The sequence below is a fragment of the Populus nigra genome, chromosome 10, assembly GCF_951802175.1.
Source record: "Populus nigra chromosome 10, ddPopNigr1.1, whole genome shotgun sequence".
NCBI lineage: Eukaryota > Viridiplantae > Streptophyta > Magnoliopsida > Malpighiales > Salicaceae > Populus > Populus nigra.
In genome coordinates this window covers 8,908,738-8,923,232 of record NC_084861.1, presented here as the reverse complement: position 1 = coordinate 8,923,232, position 14,495 = coordinate 8,908,738, and the positions used below count along the sequence as shown (strand labels likewise).

Here is a 14,495-nt window from a genome sequence, read left to right as displayed (position 1 = left end):
GGGCTAGGTTTGTTGTCGGTAGGCAATTTGTTGTCACTTTATCGACTTGTTGAGCCCAGCACAATTGAGGCTTAACTTAACCAGGTCTTGCATTGCAATTCAAATTGCCTGTAAAGAATACGCGAAACGTGGATTGTTGTGTTGTGTTTGTTTTTGTTTATGTTTACAGTAAAAAATATAAGATGAAAACAATAAATTCATGTTTTTACTACTGTTTTTTTTTTTTTACTTTTTATAATAAATATCAACACTAAAAACAAACACAGCAGCAGCGAAAACAAACATATAAATGAATCTTGTCTTAGCCCGATTGGTCCAACCTTTGTTTGTTCTCTAAAATGCAATGTTTAGGATTTACTAAGAAAGCAATCCAGAGGATAGAACTCTCTCGAAGGAGCAAGCAACACGGGGAATGTCCTTGGCAAGGTCCACAGATAAGCCAGTTCATGACACGAGGCAAAAATGCTGAAAGATGGAGGTTGTGTTGGTGACAGCAAGGTGGTTATATTTAATTGATTCTAATCAATTCGGATGGTTGCATCAAATATAGCTTTTCTTTTCTTTTCTTTTCTTTGAATTAAATAAAAGTCCCTCTCGGTAAAGCGGCAGGTGAGGACCGGGTAAAATGGAGAATCACGTGGATATGGATGAAAGACTAGTAATTATATAAAAAAAGGAAAAACGAAAAATCCACACCCTGCAGGCAGAATCGTAAATCTCCAGAATGATGTGAATTTAATTCCATCCATCACAAGGGAGCGTTCAACGAGTTCATGACACCTGCAGAGCATCAAACTTTTTTCCTTTTCTTTTCCCTTGTTGGCTGTGTACTGCCCATCAAAAGTGTTTGCAGACTAGAATTTTATGAAAAGGAAGTCCTAGATTTTGTCATCCAATCATCTCTTGTGATCCATGGTTAAACTGTGAGTATCGATTTGTTTCATTGCAAGTAATCTTGTCAGTGATGCAAGAGAATCTCAGAGAACCTAATTATTTGATGAAAGAGGATGTTAAACGTTGGAACAGGGACATGGTTTGGTTTGTTTTCCTTTTCAAATAATCCTTATGGTATTTTAACTGATCGCCACATCTACTTTCCTCTCACTTTGAGCATGTATATACGGCAGTACTTGACAAGAAACTGTTTTTTAAAAAATTTAATTTTTATATTTAAAATTATTTTTTATATATTTTTAAAAATAATATTTATATTTAAAAATTGTTTTTAAAACTAATTATTGGAGGCAATACGGATTTGTTTGCAAGATATATTGGTTATTATCACACTAATCTAAACCAATTTGGTTTTTTAATGTTTTTTAAAAACAACAAAATGAATAAGTTACATTTAAAATCAAAATTCATTTAACTGCTTCTACAAGCTTTTTTGGATTTTTATTTTTAAAAAACAAAAAAAAATTGCTAAATTACCCTGGAAGACAAAGTTTATTCTACTAGTGTTTAAGGGTTTTTTTGTATTTTAATTTTGATTCTTTAGTTATAACCAAGTTAACTGATAAACAATTTGATATTTTTATTGATATAAATATTAATTAAAAAATAAAATTGGTTATCCTATGCATTGCACGCAGCAAATATGCTCGCTACTTTGTCGTATTCAAACAGCAGGTGCTACGAGTTCTAATAGTTAAAGACGACCTCTCTTGATATTGTTGAAGTAGTCTTAATGACCTTTCATTTATAGGTTGCATGTTTAGTATATCGACCTTTTATTTTTTTCCTTTCTTTTTAAGCTCATGTTTTTTTAGTTTTGCCTCTAAACATTTATTTAATTGGAGGTTGGGCTTCGTTACTTTCTATAAGATTTTTCATAAATGACCTAAGTTATATCGGGTCTTTTTACTTGCCATTCATTGTTAAAATTAACTTTTCTGTATAAATTTTATTTTTAAAGTTAAATTGAACTAGTTAATTAAATACAAAGACGAGATATTCACTTTATAATATTTAGTTTGACTTGCTTTTCAGGTCATTGCTTTGATGATACATGCAACTTATTTCAATGTTGTCGTATAATCTTTTTGCAGTGGTGTTAGAACCGTCTCAACAAAATTCTTTTGATGGTGGGATGGTGTTCGCATCGAAGCAAAAGTAAGCCCTCAACAAACATTTCTTTGTTTTTTTTTCAAGTATGATGTTACAACTTGTTTTTTTAATTAATTATTGATAAAAAAATTTATTCGTTTTATTTATTACTAATATTTTTTTAATTATATTATTAAATTAATTGAAATGATTAAATCTAGTTAAATTAATAAATTAATTCCTGAACTTTTATTGTTTTTTTAAAAACATTGTCGTCGGCATGAATAATCTCTTATGTTGAAAAAAGATTTACTTGACAGCGGCATGGCACGGCCTCTTGTCTTACTGGTTCCATGTATAGTGTGTGACATCACCATTTATATGGTCGTGCAGTCATTGTGTTTGTCTGGATGATTTTATCGACATGGTCAGAACTACGTACTACCACTAATCATTTTAAAACAAAGGATTTGGTCGGATCGTTCACGCCGGTGCATTACAGAAATTCCTTAACGATATGCATAGTTTAATCTCAATATAGAATCCTAGACATAGCCGCAACTATTTTATCTAGAAATTATTTCTCATCAACGTAAATAAAGGATTATAATTCATGGTTTTTTTTATTTCAAATTCAATGATCAGTTTAGTGGCCGAGAAAATTTATTCCCTCCCTCGACTTTACGAGTTCGAACATTATAAATAATATTCGATGAAATTCGTCCATTCGAATACACAGGGAGCCGATTCAAAAGATGTATTCCAATCCTGAAAGAAGATCTAGTTTAAATTGATTTTCCAGCCTACTTAATCACACATTTCATAATTAAAATTAAAATCTCGTTCATCATCTAATCAATCTACATACAAGGTTTTTGTAAGGCAATATGAAAAGACAAATTAAATGAAAGTTGTTTTTTTTTTTTATTTAAATCGTTTTTGAACAAGTGATGAAATATACGTAAAAGAAAGTGTAGTCGAGTTTTGTTTTTTTTTAGTATGTCTTTGTTAAAAATGTATTAAAATAGTATATATATTTTTAATTTTTTTTATATCAGTATTTCAAAACAATATAAAAATATAAAAAATAATTTAAAATAAAAAAATTTAATAACCCATGAAAACAAAGTTAAACCATGCTTCCAAACATACCGCAATTATTTTTCTTGACTTATCTCCATAAAGCAAAACAGATTGGACATGTAAGCATATGGTGTAATCATGGTTAAAAATGAAAAGAGTTTTTTCAAAAAAAACAAAAGAAAGAGAAAAGAACAGCGCGTGGCGGCAGTACAGTGCAGTTCATTTCCTTTTCGGAAGACAATAAGCCCACGTTGGCGAATCAAAGCTATACTTCAACATCTCTGTTCTCTCTTCAAAACTCTCTCTCACTCTAGCCGTTGAGTTTCAGTTTCTCCTCCCTTTCGCGCAACGTTCCTCAAAATCAACACACTGCCATTATTTAATCTCATACCCTCTCCATTGACCCTCCCCCCTCCCCCCGTTCTTTACGTTTCCAGTTTCTCTCTCTCCATTTACTTTGAAAATTTTGTATTCAATTTGACCGCTAGTTAAAAATGCTTTAATCATTCAACTAATCCACTTCCTCCTTCAAACCAATCTCTCTATCAGCAACCCCCATGAACGACTCTCATAGTTCTTCCTCTGATTCTGCCTCCATGGCTGCCATCGATCAGGTTCTCCTTTTATCCAATTCTTCCATTTCCACTCGCTCTACAACAGTTTAATTATTCGCTAATCTTTTCAATTTTTTGATTTCAAATTACGAGGCAGTGATTTCAAAATTCATGTTTAACTGATCTTCGATGTTTCTTATGTTTTTTCTTTTCAAATTTAGAAATCTTCCAATGTTTATGTTTTGGTTTCGAGTCATTTCTGTATTTGTGTGGGTCCCATAACCACTGCGTGGGACCGCCACGTATCTGTACAACGTTCGCACCGGAATTTTTCAGTTCAGTGGTCATTTTTAGTATATGCCGACACAAATGTTTGGATTAAGGAACAATTAAGTTTGACGAGTTTTTTTATTTTATATATATATATATATATATATATATATATATATATATATAAAATTTCTTGTTACGTTGATTTAATTTCACAGTTGCTTACCGGACAATTTTTTTTATCATCATTTTTACCGTTGCATTGATTGAGTATGCTGAATTCGGAATTTTTTTTTCTATGTTTTATTGTGGTTTTAGAATGTAGGGAGGAGTCGAAGAAGCGGGAGCGGTGATCAAACATTGGCGACCGATATACCACGCCATTGGCATGATATTTTCTGGTTAGGAGTCTTTTTATTTCATTTGATGGGATTAGCACTTGCTCTTGCAGTTCTTGGGCTCAATAGGTTTAAGAAATCGGATAGATTTAATTTTGATAGATACACTAGTAATACGACTGTCACGGTGGAAAATAGTCATGGACTTACGGAGGATTATTGGCCAATGTATGGTCTTGGTGGTGGAGTTGGGACTCTACTTGGGTGGGCTTGGTTGTTGCTACTTGGTTCTCAGGCGAATCATATGATGAAGATCTCGGTGCATATTTTGACTACTTATCTTGCCGTGGTTAGTGTTTTGTGTTTCTGGAGCGAGCAGATTTTTTGGGGTGTCACTTTTGCAACTGGCGCTGCTTTGCAGTTTTTGTATGTCATATCTGTTATAGACAGGTACGAGCTTGAAATGATATGGTTTTGCATTTAAATGTAATTGTGGCAAGTGTCTGGTGCTTGTAAAGGAGTTTCTTCTGGCTCACAATTTCATTAGTTTAGTGAACAAGGTTGAAAAAATCTAGAAGAGAGAGTGCATCCTATAAGTTGAGCACTTAAGTTTGAGTTTGAAGTGTTCCTTTTACTTCTTGTCACCGTGCTCGCTTTTTAACGATTGAACATTTTGTTGTACTAGTCTTTTATAATGCGCATTGCATGCAAATCATTATATGAAAAACTTTAAATCTTCTAATTTAGTGAGATCAAAAGATTTCACTTTATTGTAATCCTTAGTAAATTTGAAATGCAGTTGATTATCCATAGCTTTAGAAGGTGTGATCTCTAGAAGAATGATTTTATCGCCGGAATAGGCTAAAATTTTACTTATTCTTTTCGTTCTTTTCATTTAGTTTTTATCCATAGCTCTACATATTTTGGTTTTCAATTCTCATAAAATGGTTACTAGGAGGCTTGGACTGTAAAAAGAAGCATAGCCATATGAAAAATAGTTTTGGTCAGCCTCTGTTAAATTTATCCTGTGAGAGCTAAGATAGATTTCTTCCCGGGTAAGGTCTGGAACATGTCAATTTACAGTGTCAAGTTTATACTTCACCATCCATACCTTAAAAGCAAATGTGGTAGTCATCATGCATTGTAGTTTTAATGATTATAGCATATGCATCTTAGGTGATGGTGTGGATCATAAGTGTCTGGAGTCAAGCGCGTTGGCGTGGATCACAAGTGTCCAGAATCAAAGCTTTTTATTTTTTTTTCATCTTCTTTTTAACTTGTATATTTACATAGAGTTTCACTAAGGTTGTTTCTCTTAATTTTTTTCTCCCAATTTCCTTTTCAATTTGTGATTTTGTAATTAAACAACCGATAGGACTTTCCTGGAGTGACAATTTAGAAAACTATGTATGTGCAGTTATACAGTACATGAACTTTTCCTTAATGACAAAGTAGATGCAATATTTAGTATCATTTAAGGGTTCTTTTTCTAATTGAAAACTTGGATATCAAGATCTCCCTCTGACCATTTGCTGATTTTTCAGACTCCCATTTACCATGCTGGTGCTTCAAAAAGCTGTGAAAATGGTATGGAGCCTTCCTGAAGTTATGAGAGTTTCATATGCATTCATGCTAGTCATGCTTTTGTGGATGGGATTGTGGTCTTTTGGAGCAGCTGGTGTTGTGGCTTCAAACATTAATCTCAATGGACGCTGGTGGCTTCTTGTGGTGAGCTGGCAAGTTTTGCGCTTTATTCCATCTTCTGCTACTGGGATGAGAACTGCGACAATGTTCTACTAAAACATCCCTTATCTATAGGTATATCTTTTTAATGTTGTTAATTGCACACCCAGGTTCTGTCACTGAGCTTATTTTGGACGGGTGCAGTACTCTGTAATACTGTACATGTTATAGTGTCTGGGATGGTGTTCCTCGTTCTTATCCATGGCGGTCGAGAAGCAGCGTCAATGCCTGCCAACCCTTTGATGAAGTCTCTTAGGTATTCTGTGACGAAATCTTTTGGCAGCATTTGCTATGGATCACTCTTCACTGCTGCAATTAGGACACTACGGTGGGAGGTCGGGACGCCAACATTTCCTTTCTCTAACTGGTTAACTAGCTTGTTTCCAATGTTGATCTTGTTTCTGTTTGTCCATTTTTTTTAACTTCAAAGTACATTTTAGATCAGGGGATTGCGGTCGAAGATAGGCAAGAACGAGTGCTTGCTTTGCTGTGTTGATTTTCTATTCCATCTTGTAGAGACTCTTGTCCGCTTTTTCAACAAGTATGCATATGTCCAGGTACTTTCTGCCAATGATTTGTCACCTGTACATAATTTTATTATCAAATTAACTGTCTATTATTCTTCATAACCTTTCATTTATGATGATCTTGTGGTACATTAATCATGACCATTGTCAGCACAGAGAAATTTTTTGAAAACTGAAACATTCTCAATTTTTTCAGTTGTGTTCCAGTGAATTTTTTCAACATTGGTGCCTCTAAATTATACTCTATGGAAGAAAAAGAATTACTTGGAAATTTTAGGACCAGGAAATGAAGGCTGAAGTCATGAATTTTAAAAGAGAATGATCAGGGACAAGGAAGGATGGAGGAGATATGAGTTATTAAAAGAGGATGGTGAATTACACTGAGACATCGTAGTGAAGTAATAGATAGGAAATAAAATTAAATTCTTAATTGATTTCCGCTTTATGCCCAATAAACTTGAAAACTAAATCCTAGTAGGAAATAATATAAAAGTTCTAAGTAAAATCCTTCATCCAAACCAAATATCAAAATGTTTAGTACCAGATCTCTGCTATAATGGTTTTTGGAGCGGAATATTAGGCTGTTCAGAGGAGGGTAGACAGGGTATGGAAATTTAGACGTGACGAGCATCTTGGTGACCTCCCTGGTGATCATAAAGAAATCATGAATTTTCACTAGAAAAAGAAAAAAATTTGGTGCATGTTGAATGAGGCTTAAGGCTTTGTTAGTGAAGACCACATCAAAAGGTCATAAGAAGAGTCACTGTGAATGGAATAAAAAAAAGTGCAGGCTTTAGCTATTTGGACTTTGGCAGCTTGTTTGATTGATGAAGTAGTGGAAGGAGGCCTTAGACCACCCAAAAGCTATTATGCAGGGTTTAGTGTTGAGAATGGAGACACGTGAAAATATTACATGAACAGCCTTAGAAGACCCTACTTGGTTTGGGTGAGACTAGCAATGGTTATATCATCATTAATTGATTTTCCCACTGGAGCAGAGTAGATTTGGTGTACATGAAAATAAAAGGGGTAAGCATTGTATTGGAATATAGTCAATATCTCAGAACTAGTTTCAATTGCAAGTGATAGAAGAAAAGTATGGGAAGATGATAAATAGTAAGGAAGCAGTAGATTGCTTTTTTAGATGTGGGATTCATAATGTCTCAGTCAATGAATTTTACTTCTATTTACCTGTTGAAGGCACCCTTTATTTTAATGTTTGAAACTGTGTTTGGGTGCATTTCAAAAGTGCATTTGGTTTGAAAAAGCATCAAATTAATGTTGTTTTTAGTGCTTTCCAATGATTTTGATGTGCTTAGTCGAAAATGAAAAATAAATCTGAAAAAAATCATTTTGATGCATTTTCAAGCGAAAAACACCTTGCACCACAATACTAAACAAACACACATGAAGTAGTTTCAAGGGAATGGGTTTAAGTGGGGGGTTTCCACTGAAGTAGCTGAAACATTACCTCCTAATTTTTTCTGAGGCAGTTGTCCCCTGCTGCATCTTTATCTTTCAATACACAACTATACATACAGACCTGTTATCTTTCAAGGGCATTTGATGGCCTTCATATTCCTTTTCTTTCATTTCTTCTCTGGTCTAGAGGGGAGGGAGTGGTGGCTGGCATGTTGTGTTACGGATTGACTGATGACTGATCTATGTCCTGTTTTATTGTCCTTAACTTATGTGATACATTTTTATTGTTTACAAGATTTCCATTAAACATGCCCTGAGCATTCAAGGTGGCATAAGTTTCTACTTTTATGGCTTCAGTGTTGGATGACACATCATTCAATATAAAAGCGTTTTGTTTTTCTGGAATTTTATTATTACCTTTTTCTTTTTAAGTTCATTAAAACTTTGTTGATTTGTCATCATTCACGAGCCAATTCTTGCATATTTATACAACAATTCACGTATTTGTTGTGCTCCCTCTAGATAGCTGTTCATGGGAAAAGTTTTAACCGTTCAGCTAGGGATGCCTGGGAACTATTTCAATCGACTGGAGTTGAAGCACTAGTCGCCTATGATTGTTCAGGTGCAGTTCTACTGATGGTTACACTTTTGGGAGGGCTCATCAGTGGAACTTGCTCGGGTGTTTGGACTCATATCAAATGGAATGATGATAGAGTGACCATGGTGGGATCCACTGCAATGTTGATGGGAATGGTCTTGGTAAGTTCCGTCTTTCAGTGACTTTTCTCTTTTGGAATTGATAACCTATTTATGATCTAAAACTGCTTGTGTCGTTTAATGGATGTGGAGTTGGGAGTTTTTTACTTTCTTGGTTATTTAAGAAGTTGGGTTTCAGAATTATAATGTGGCAACTTGTCCTATCTAGTTCACCTCTACTTAGAGTATATCACTGATTTGCACATATATTTCTTTCCAACTTTGATATCGTAAAACATTTCCATAACATGAAGTATCACTGTAGAGCTTCTCTCTCTGTTCCTATTTTGAAATCAAGCATTCATCTCTTTTATAAAGCAGAAGTGTTTAATCAGTTTGTGGATATTTCAGCTAGATAAGCACATGCTTGGCAAAATGGGAAAATGGGTGCCACCTCCCCTAATTTAACTCATTTGAGAATCAATTCCTTAACATCCAATTTCAGATTTGATCTCTGTGAATTATGTTTCATTTGAAACCAAATCTTTCTGTTAGTTTTTGGTGGAGTTCCGTCTATAAGATAGCAAATTGTTGTATGTGAGAAGGTCAAGTGAACACTAGAATTTTTTTCCTTTATTATATGTATTTTTGCTATTATTCATTCTTTATTGGATAAAATAGCATTTTCTTAGCAAGCCCATGCTTTTTAAATACAGAATTCGTTAACTTATGGATGAAATTGTGCAAAAACTAATGGGAGTACTTGATTATGAATGAAATATAGTTTAGGGAAGTCATACCCAAAATTGGAAGTTGAGATTAAATCTCAAATGAATTAAAAGTAGAGGGGTGGTGGCACCTAAATTTTAAATAGTATCGCATTAGCTTTTCCCTCTTTTATTTCATTATGTATATATTACACACAGTAATTTCCATTATCGCTACACAGCAAACACTCCTCTGCGGTTGCTGGGTCGCATCAATTAAAGGCTGGCTTCAGTTCCATGTTATGCTGGAAACATGTGAATGAAAGCCAGCCATTTGTCAACCACAACACTGGGTGGTGGTGCTTCTGCAAAAACACCACTGATCAACAATGAATTGCTTTTAATCTGAATCACGAACCATTAAACATGCTCTCAATCCTCCATGACTGGCATTTATTTCATTTTGATGGTGTGCAACAGTGCAAGTACATCTGTAGTAAAATGCCATATTTTTCCGTTGGAGGTTAAAACTATTGTTTGCTCCAGGTTGGACTGGCTATGGTGGCTGTTGAAAGCGCCGTGACATCCATATATATCTGCTATGCTGAAGACCCCTTGTTAATACATAGATGGGATGCTGAATTCTTCAACCAGTTGTCCGAGGCACTACACCAGCGTCTTCAACATAGAAGTTCCCGGGCAAGGGAAGTATTGACCCACAATCGATTCAATGCTGTCCCCGTCTGACAAACTTTGCCCGGAATAGGCGCTGTAATTCATTGTGCTGTATTTTATTGATCCATGTTTTTGAATTTGTTTTTAGTTTAGTTTGGGACCTTGATTACACGGAAATGAAGAGCATAGGTCAAAAATCTGTTCGGAAGCTGCATTAATTCAGATATATATAGCTTCTCTCTTTTTGTTTATTTTTGGTGCATGGAATGACGTTCAGCTGCATGGCTGAAAAACAGTTGTGTAGATTCCCCATGTGGTCACAGTTAAATGATTCTTTGGGTTGGAGGAATTGGATTGGTTGTCCAGTGCGGGACCGTATAATTTCTTTGTTTTTTAGGTATCTGTTTATATTTACTAACGTAAATCGCCATTTTTTCAAAGCATTGCTTATGGGATACAAGAAGTGGAGGTCGCTTGCATCATCATTTTCTGATCTGATTCCGCTGGCAGATTGCTAAAAATACCAATTTCCTCATTGATATTTTCTTGTATAGAATTGAAGTCATGCATTCCAGTATTCGAAAGCGCGGTTTTGCTTGTTTATGTCGTTTTCAAGACACGGTAGACAGTTGTTCGCTAACGGAACCCTCTCGGTCTCGGCTCAACCAATGTGCTTTAGAAAGATTTTTGTTTTGTTTTCGGAATGCACTAGGATAATCTTATAAAATCACTTATAATATTTTAATAAATCTAGGCGAGCCAAATCATAATTAATTAACATTTATGTTGAGATTTTTGTAATTTAATATATGTTCTATAGTATTTAATATCACGTGTCTTGTTAGTTTAAATGCATTTTATGAATATATTTGATTTTGGTAAATAGAAATAAAAATAAACATGTAATTAATTTTTTATATCATATAAAAATCTAATTTGAAGAGTCATGAGGTAAGAATTGACATCCAAAGAGATCCAGAGCAATCTATATTGGAAGGGTGTCTAATTTTAGTTGATGAGCTCATATTATTGATTGAAAAAACCTGATTATTCTCTATTTTTTTTATATTTCATATTGACATGATTTTGAACACTAATTTCCATCACCTGAAATTTAACTATTAATTTACATAAAAGTATGATGAGATCAAATGATGAATTATTTAGTGTGTCTATGCCATTTTAAAAGAATGAGGAGTCATATTTTTAAGACATGTTAAAAACCAAGATAAATTCTTAAATGAGATTTAATCAATCAAGAATTAATATAAACTAAAAGATGTAAATTATTAATCACCAATTTCTTTTTATTCAGACCTTTTTTTTTTCTAAATTCTAATCTATCAACTGTGCTGGTTTTTTTGTTACATCATTCCCTTTGAGTGTTACTGTTGTCAAGTTTTTTGAAAACCATGCATCTTAAATTGATTAATTATTAAACCTTTTTTATGTCTCAAAAATTTGATAATTAATCATTATTTTTTTAAGGTTGCAAGGAGATTTTTGACAATGATGATTACTTCTAATAATATTTTTTGTAAAATAGACAAAAAGGAAAAAAAATGTGAAGATAATAATAATTTTTTTGTGAGGTTATACAGAGTAGAGGTGAGCAAAAAAACCGAAAAATTGAGAAAATCAAAAAAACTGGAAAAAAATAACCGAAAAAACTGAATCGTGAAAAAAAATCAATTAAACCGATTAAAATTTTAAAAAACCGACCGGTTCGGTTTTATAAGCTTAAAACCAAAATAAACAAACCGAAAAAAATCGAGTCAAACAGGTTTGAACTGGTTTTTATCCTAAAAAACCGAACCAAACCGAATAGAAACTGTCCAATTTAAACCGGTTTAGATTTTTTTTAAATTTTAATTTTGTTATTTTTTTTAATAAAATTAAACTGAAATAAAAATAATCACCGTAAAGGTTCTAATAACTAGGAATTTGAACAAGTAAGAAAAAAATGGAGAAAAAAAAGTATATAAAAACAGAAAAAAATGATAGAAAGAAAGTCGGGCCAAAACGCGTGGCAGGCCCGCACATTTTCTTGTGATTAAAAATAGAGAGGCGATCGTTTGGGACACCATTTTATTTCTCCATTTTACTGTTTGAAAATCAAGAGGTGTTGGTTTTGGCTCCCCACACCCAATCTGGACACCATTTTCATCTTAAAATACCTTAGAATCGTGGTCTAAATATTTTAAAACCATTTTAAACCTCAATGATTCATAATAAATTTAATTTAATTTTTTTTAAAAAGACAGTTAATCTCTTGTGGGCCTGGTCTCGTCTGAGGTTATGAAACAGTCATCAACAAACTTCTATTACAAGACGAACATGTGAACATCAATATTACCAGATCAAGGCTCCCTCTTGCCTTCCCTGGATCGAATTATAAGACGAATGAAGAAGAGCTATCGTTTTCTACAAACCTCGAACTTCAAGAGCCAAAACAAATAAATATTTTTAAGAAATCATCAACTGACAAGAGGGGGGGCCCCTTGCAAAAGAGTTCACGTGACATCATCGAGCCGGGATAAGCAAAGCTAGAGACAGAAGAAAGAAACACAGGGAGCCAATCCCACATAAACCTCAGAGATAACCAGAAGGAAAGTGACACGTCATCAACTATAAATGTACGAATTGCCGTATCAGATGCGTCATAATATTTTTTGCCCTTTTTATCGATAAATGCAATCCAGAGCTCCTGCGATACGGTGGCCTAAAGGAAAAGCAAGCTCACATCCCCATTGTAGCCGCTTAGCTTCTTTGCAATCAAACCCAAGTTGTTTCTTCCAAGCAAAGCTCTCTTTTAAATGAACCCTCCTGACCCTTACAAATCTGAATATTATATAAAGATTTGTTCATGCTATTGTTATAATTAAGAGATGTGTGATTTCTCGTTAACCATCGAAATAAGAAGTGAAATGGCAGATCTCCCACAACCTGAGAGATATTCTAGTCTCAGTTTACAGAAACAAGAACAGGCCAAATCATCCATGAATATTAAACTGAGAAATTCCTCATAATTTACTTATTCAATTAAAGAATTAATATTAAGATAGATATGCTTCCTACATTAATTATCATTCAGATTCCAAAAACAAGGGTTTTTTTTTTGTTTTTTTTTGGGTGTGTGTGGGGGAATACATGAGTTCGAACCTAGATACTCGAATATATTCTCACCGGGAAAAATAGCGCAATAATTAAAATCTAACAATCAGAAGTACGAGGAATTTATTTAAAACTACTTAAAAATAAATAAAAACAGTGGGATATGAAAGAATCACTACTGTTTCTTGTTTTTCCCTTGGGGTTTCATTTCATCACATCTCATCACCATCACATCATCTCTGGAGTTGCAGGACACTCTTTCCCAGCAAAAGTTTTCTCTGATTCTAATCTAGAGAGAGGGAGAGGATCGAGCCTTGGCCATTAGCTCTAGAGGATACAAGGGACATCGACATCCTGTGGAGAGAGAAACAAACAAGAAAGATCAGCAAGTTGCAAGAGACAGTCTAGAGTGAGAAAGATTGTGGAAACAAAAACAAACAAAGAATCAACTGAGGTAAGAGAAAGAAGGGCGTTTTTTTTGTCTTGGGGAGTGGACTCTATAGTCCCACGCGCCTTTCTTATCGTGCATGACAATAATCTCGTAATAAAATGCAATAGTTTTAGTTTTTATTTTTATATATTTTGTAAAAATATTTTTGATTTTAAAAAACATTAAATTATTTTTTTCAGTAAAAATATTATTTTAATATATTTTTCAAATTTTTTTTTTAAAATTTCCTTAGTCACAATTTCAATCAACCCCTAAACACCTCTATTTAAAACTCTAAAATTGCCTAAGTATGCAAACAAATTTGATGCCCTACGAAGTACCTTGTCTTTTACACATAACAAATCACCATTCTTAGCAATTACTCAATTTTGTTTTCTCTTAAATATCCTTTTTATTTTACCACGCGCATAAATTTAAAAGACAGGATTTATATTAAAACTCATTTTTTCTATTTTTTACAAAATAAAATTAAAAATAATTTCATATTAATTAACATTTTAAAATATTATAAGTAAGCATTTTTTGAATTTTTGTTTGATTACCAACCTTAGTAAGTTGGTTACATTATAGAATTAAAGGAATGTACGAGCATTTAAATTCCAACCATTTTTCCGAGGCTACAACCGTGATGACCATATGAAACATAATTTATTATACCTTGATCAAAACCACAAAATTTTTAAAAGCATTTTCAATTAAAATGATGCTTACGCGAACACATTAGGGGCGGTGATATGAACGTGCTATTGAAGGCGAGTGAGAAAGGTATAGAAATGTGTGGGAGTGTTGGGAAACTAAAATCCCAAGTCAGAAGGCAACAATCAAAAGCATGATAATACTAGTTTTTTTTTTTTTTCTATTACTAAACT

At 33.6% G+C, this 14,495-nt stretch overlaps 1 protein-coding gene across 1 annotated transcript; it reads left to right on the top strand.

The window, feature by feature from the left end:
• The first annotated feature begins 3,376 nt into the window (after positions 1-3,376).
• LOC133704461 (uncharacterized) lies at positions 3,377-10,410 on the top strand. Its single transcript, XM_062129288.1, has 7 exons — positions 3,377-3,743; positions 4,272-4,741; positions 5,836-6,019; positions 6,145-6,369; positions 6,475-6,591; positions 8,506-8,742; positions 9,933-10,410. The coding sequence occupies exons 1-7, from the start codon at positions 3,687-3,689 to the stop codon at positions 10,131-10,133; spliced, it is 1,491 nt and encodes a 496-aa protein (XP_061985272.1). The 5' UTR covers positions 3,377-3,686; the 3' UTR covers positions 10,134-10,410.
• The last annotated feature ends 4,085 nt before the right edge of the window (positions 10,411-14,495 follow it).

Excerpts from the sequence above, each read along its gene's own strand:
- LOC133704461 (XM_062129288.1), top strand. The coding sequence starts at position 3,687 with ATGAACGACTCTCATAGTTCTTCCTCTGATTCTGCCTCCATGGCTGCC. Across the intron at positions 3,744-4,271 it reads CCATGGCTGCCATCGATCAG|AATGTAGGGAGGAGTCGAAG; the intron begins GTTCTCCTTTTA and ends TTGTGGTTTTAG. Across the intron at positions 6,020-6,144 it reads GACGCTGGTGGCTTCTTGTG|GTTCTGTCACTGAGCTTATT; the intron begins GTGAGCTGGCAA and ends TTGCACACCCAG.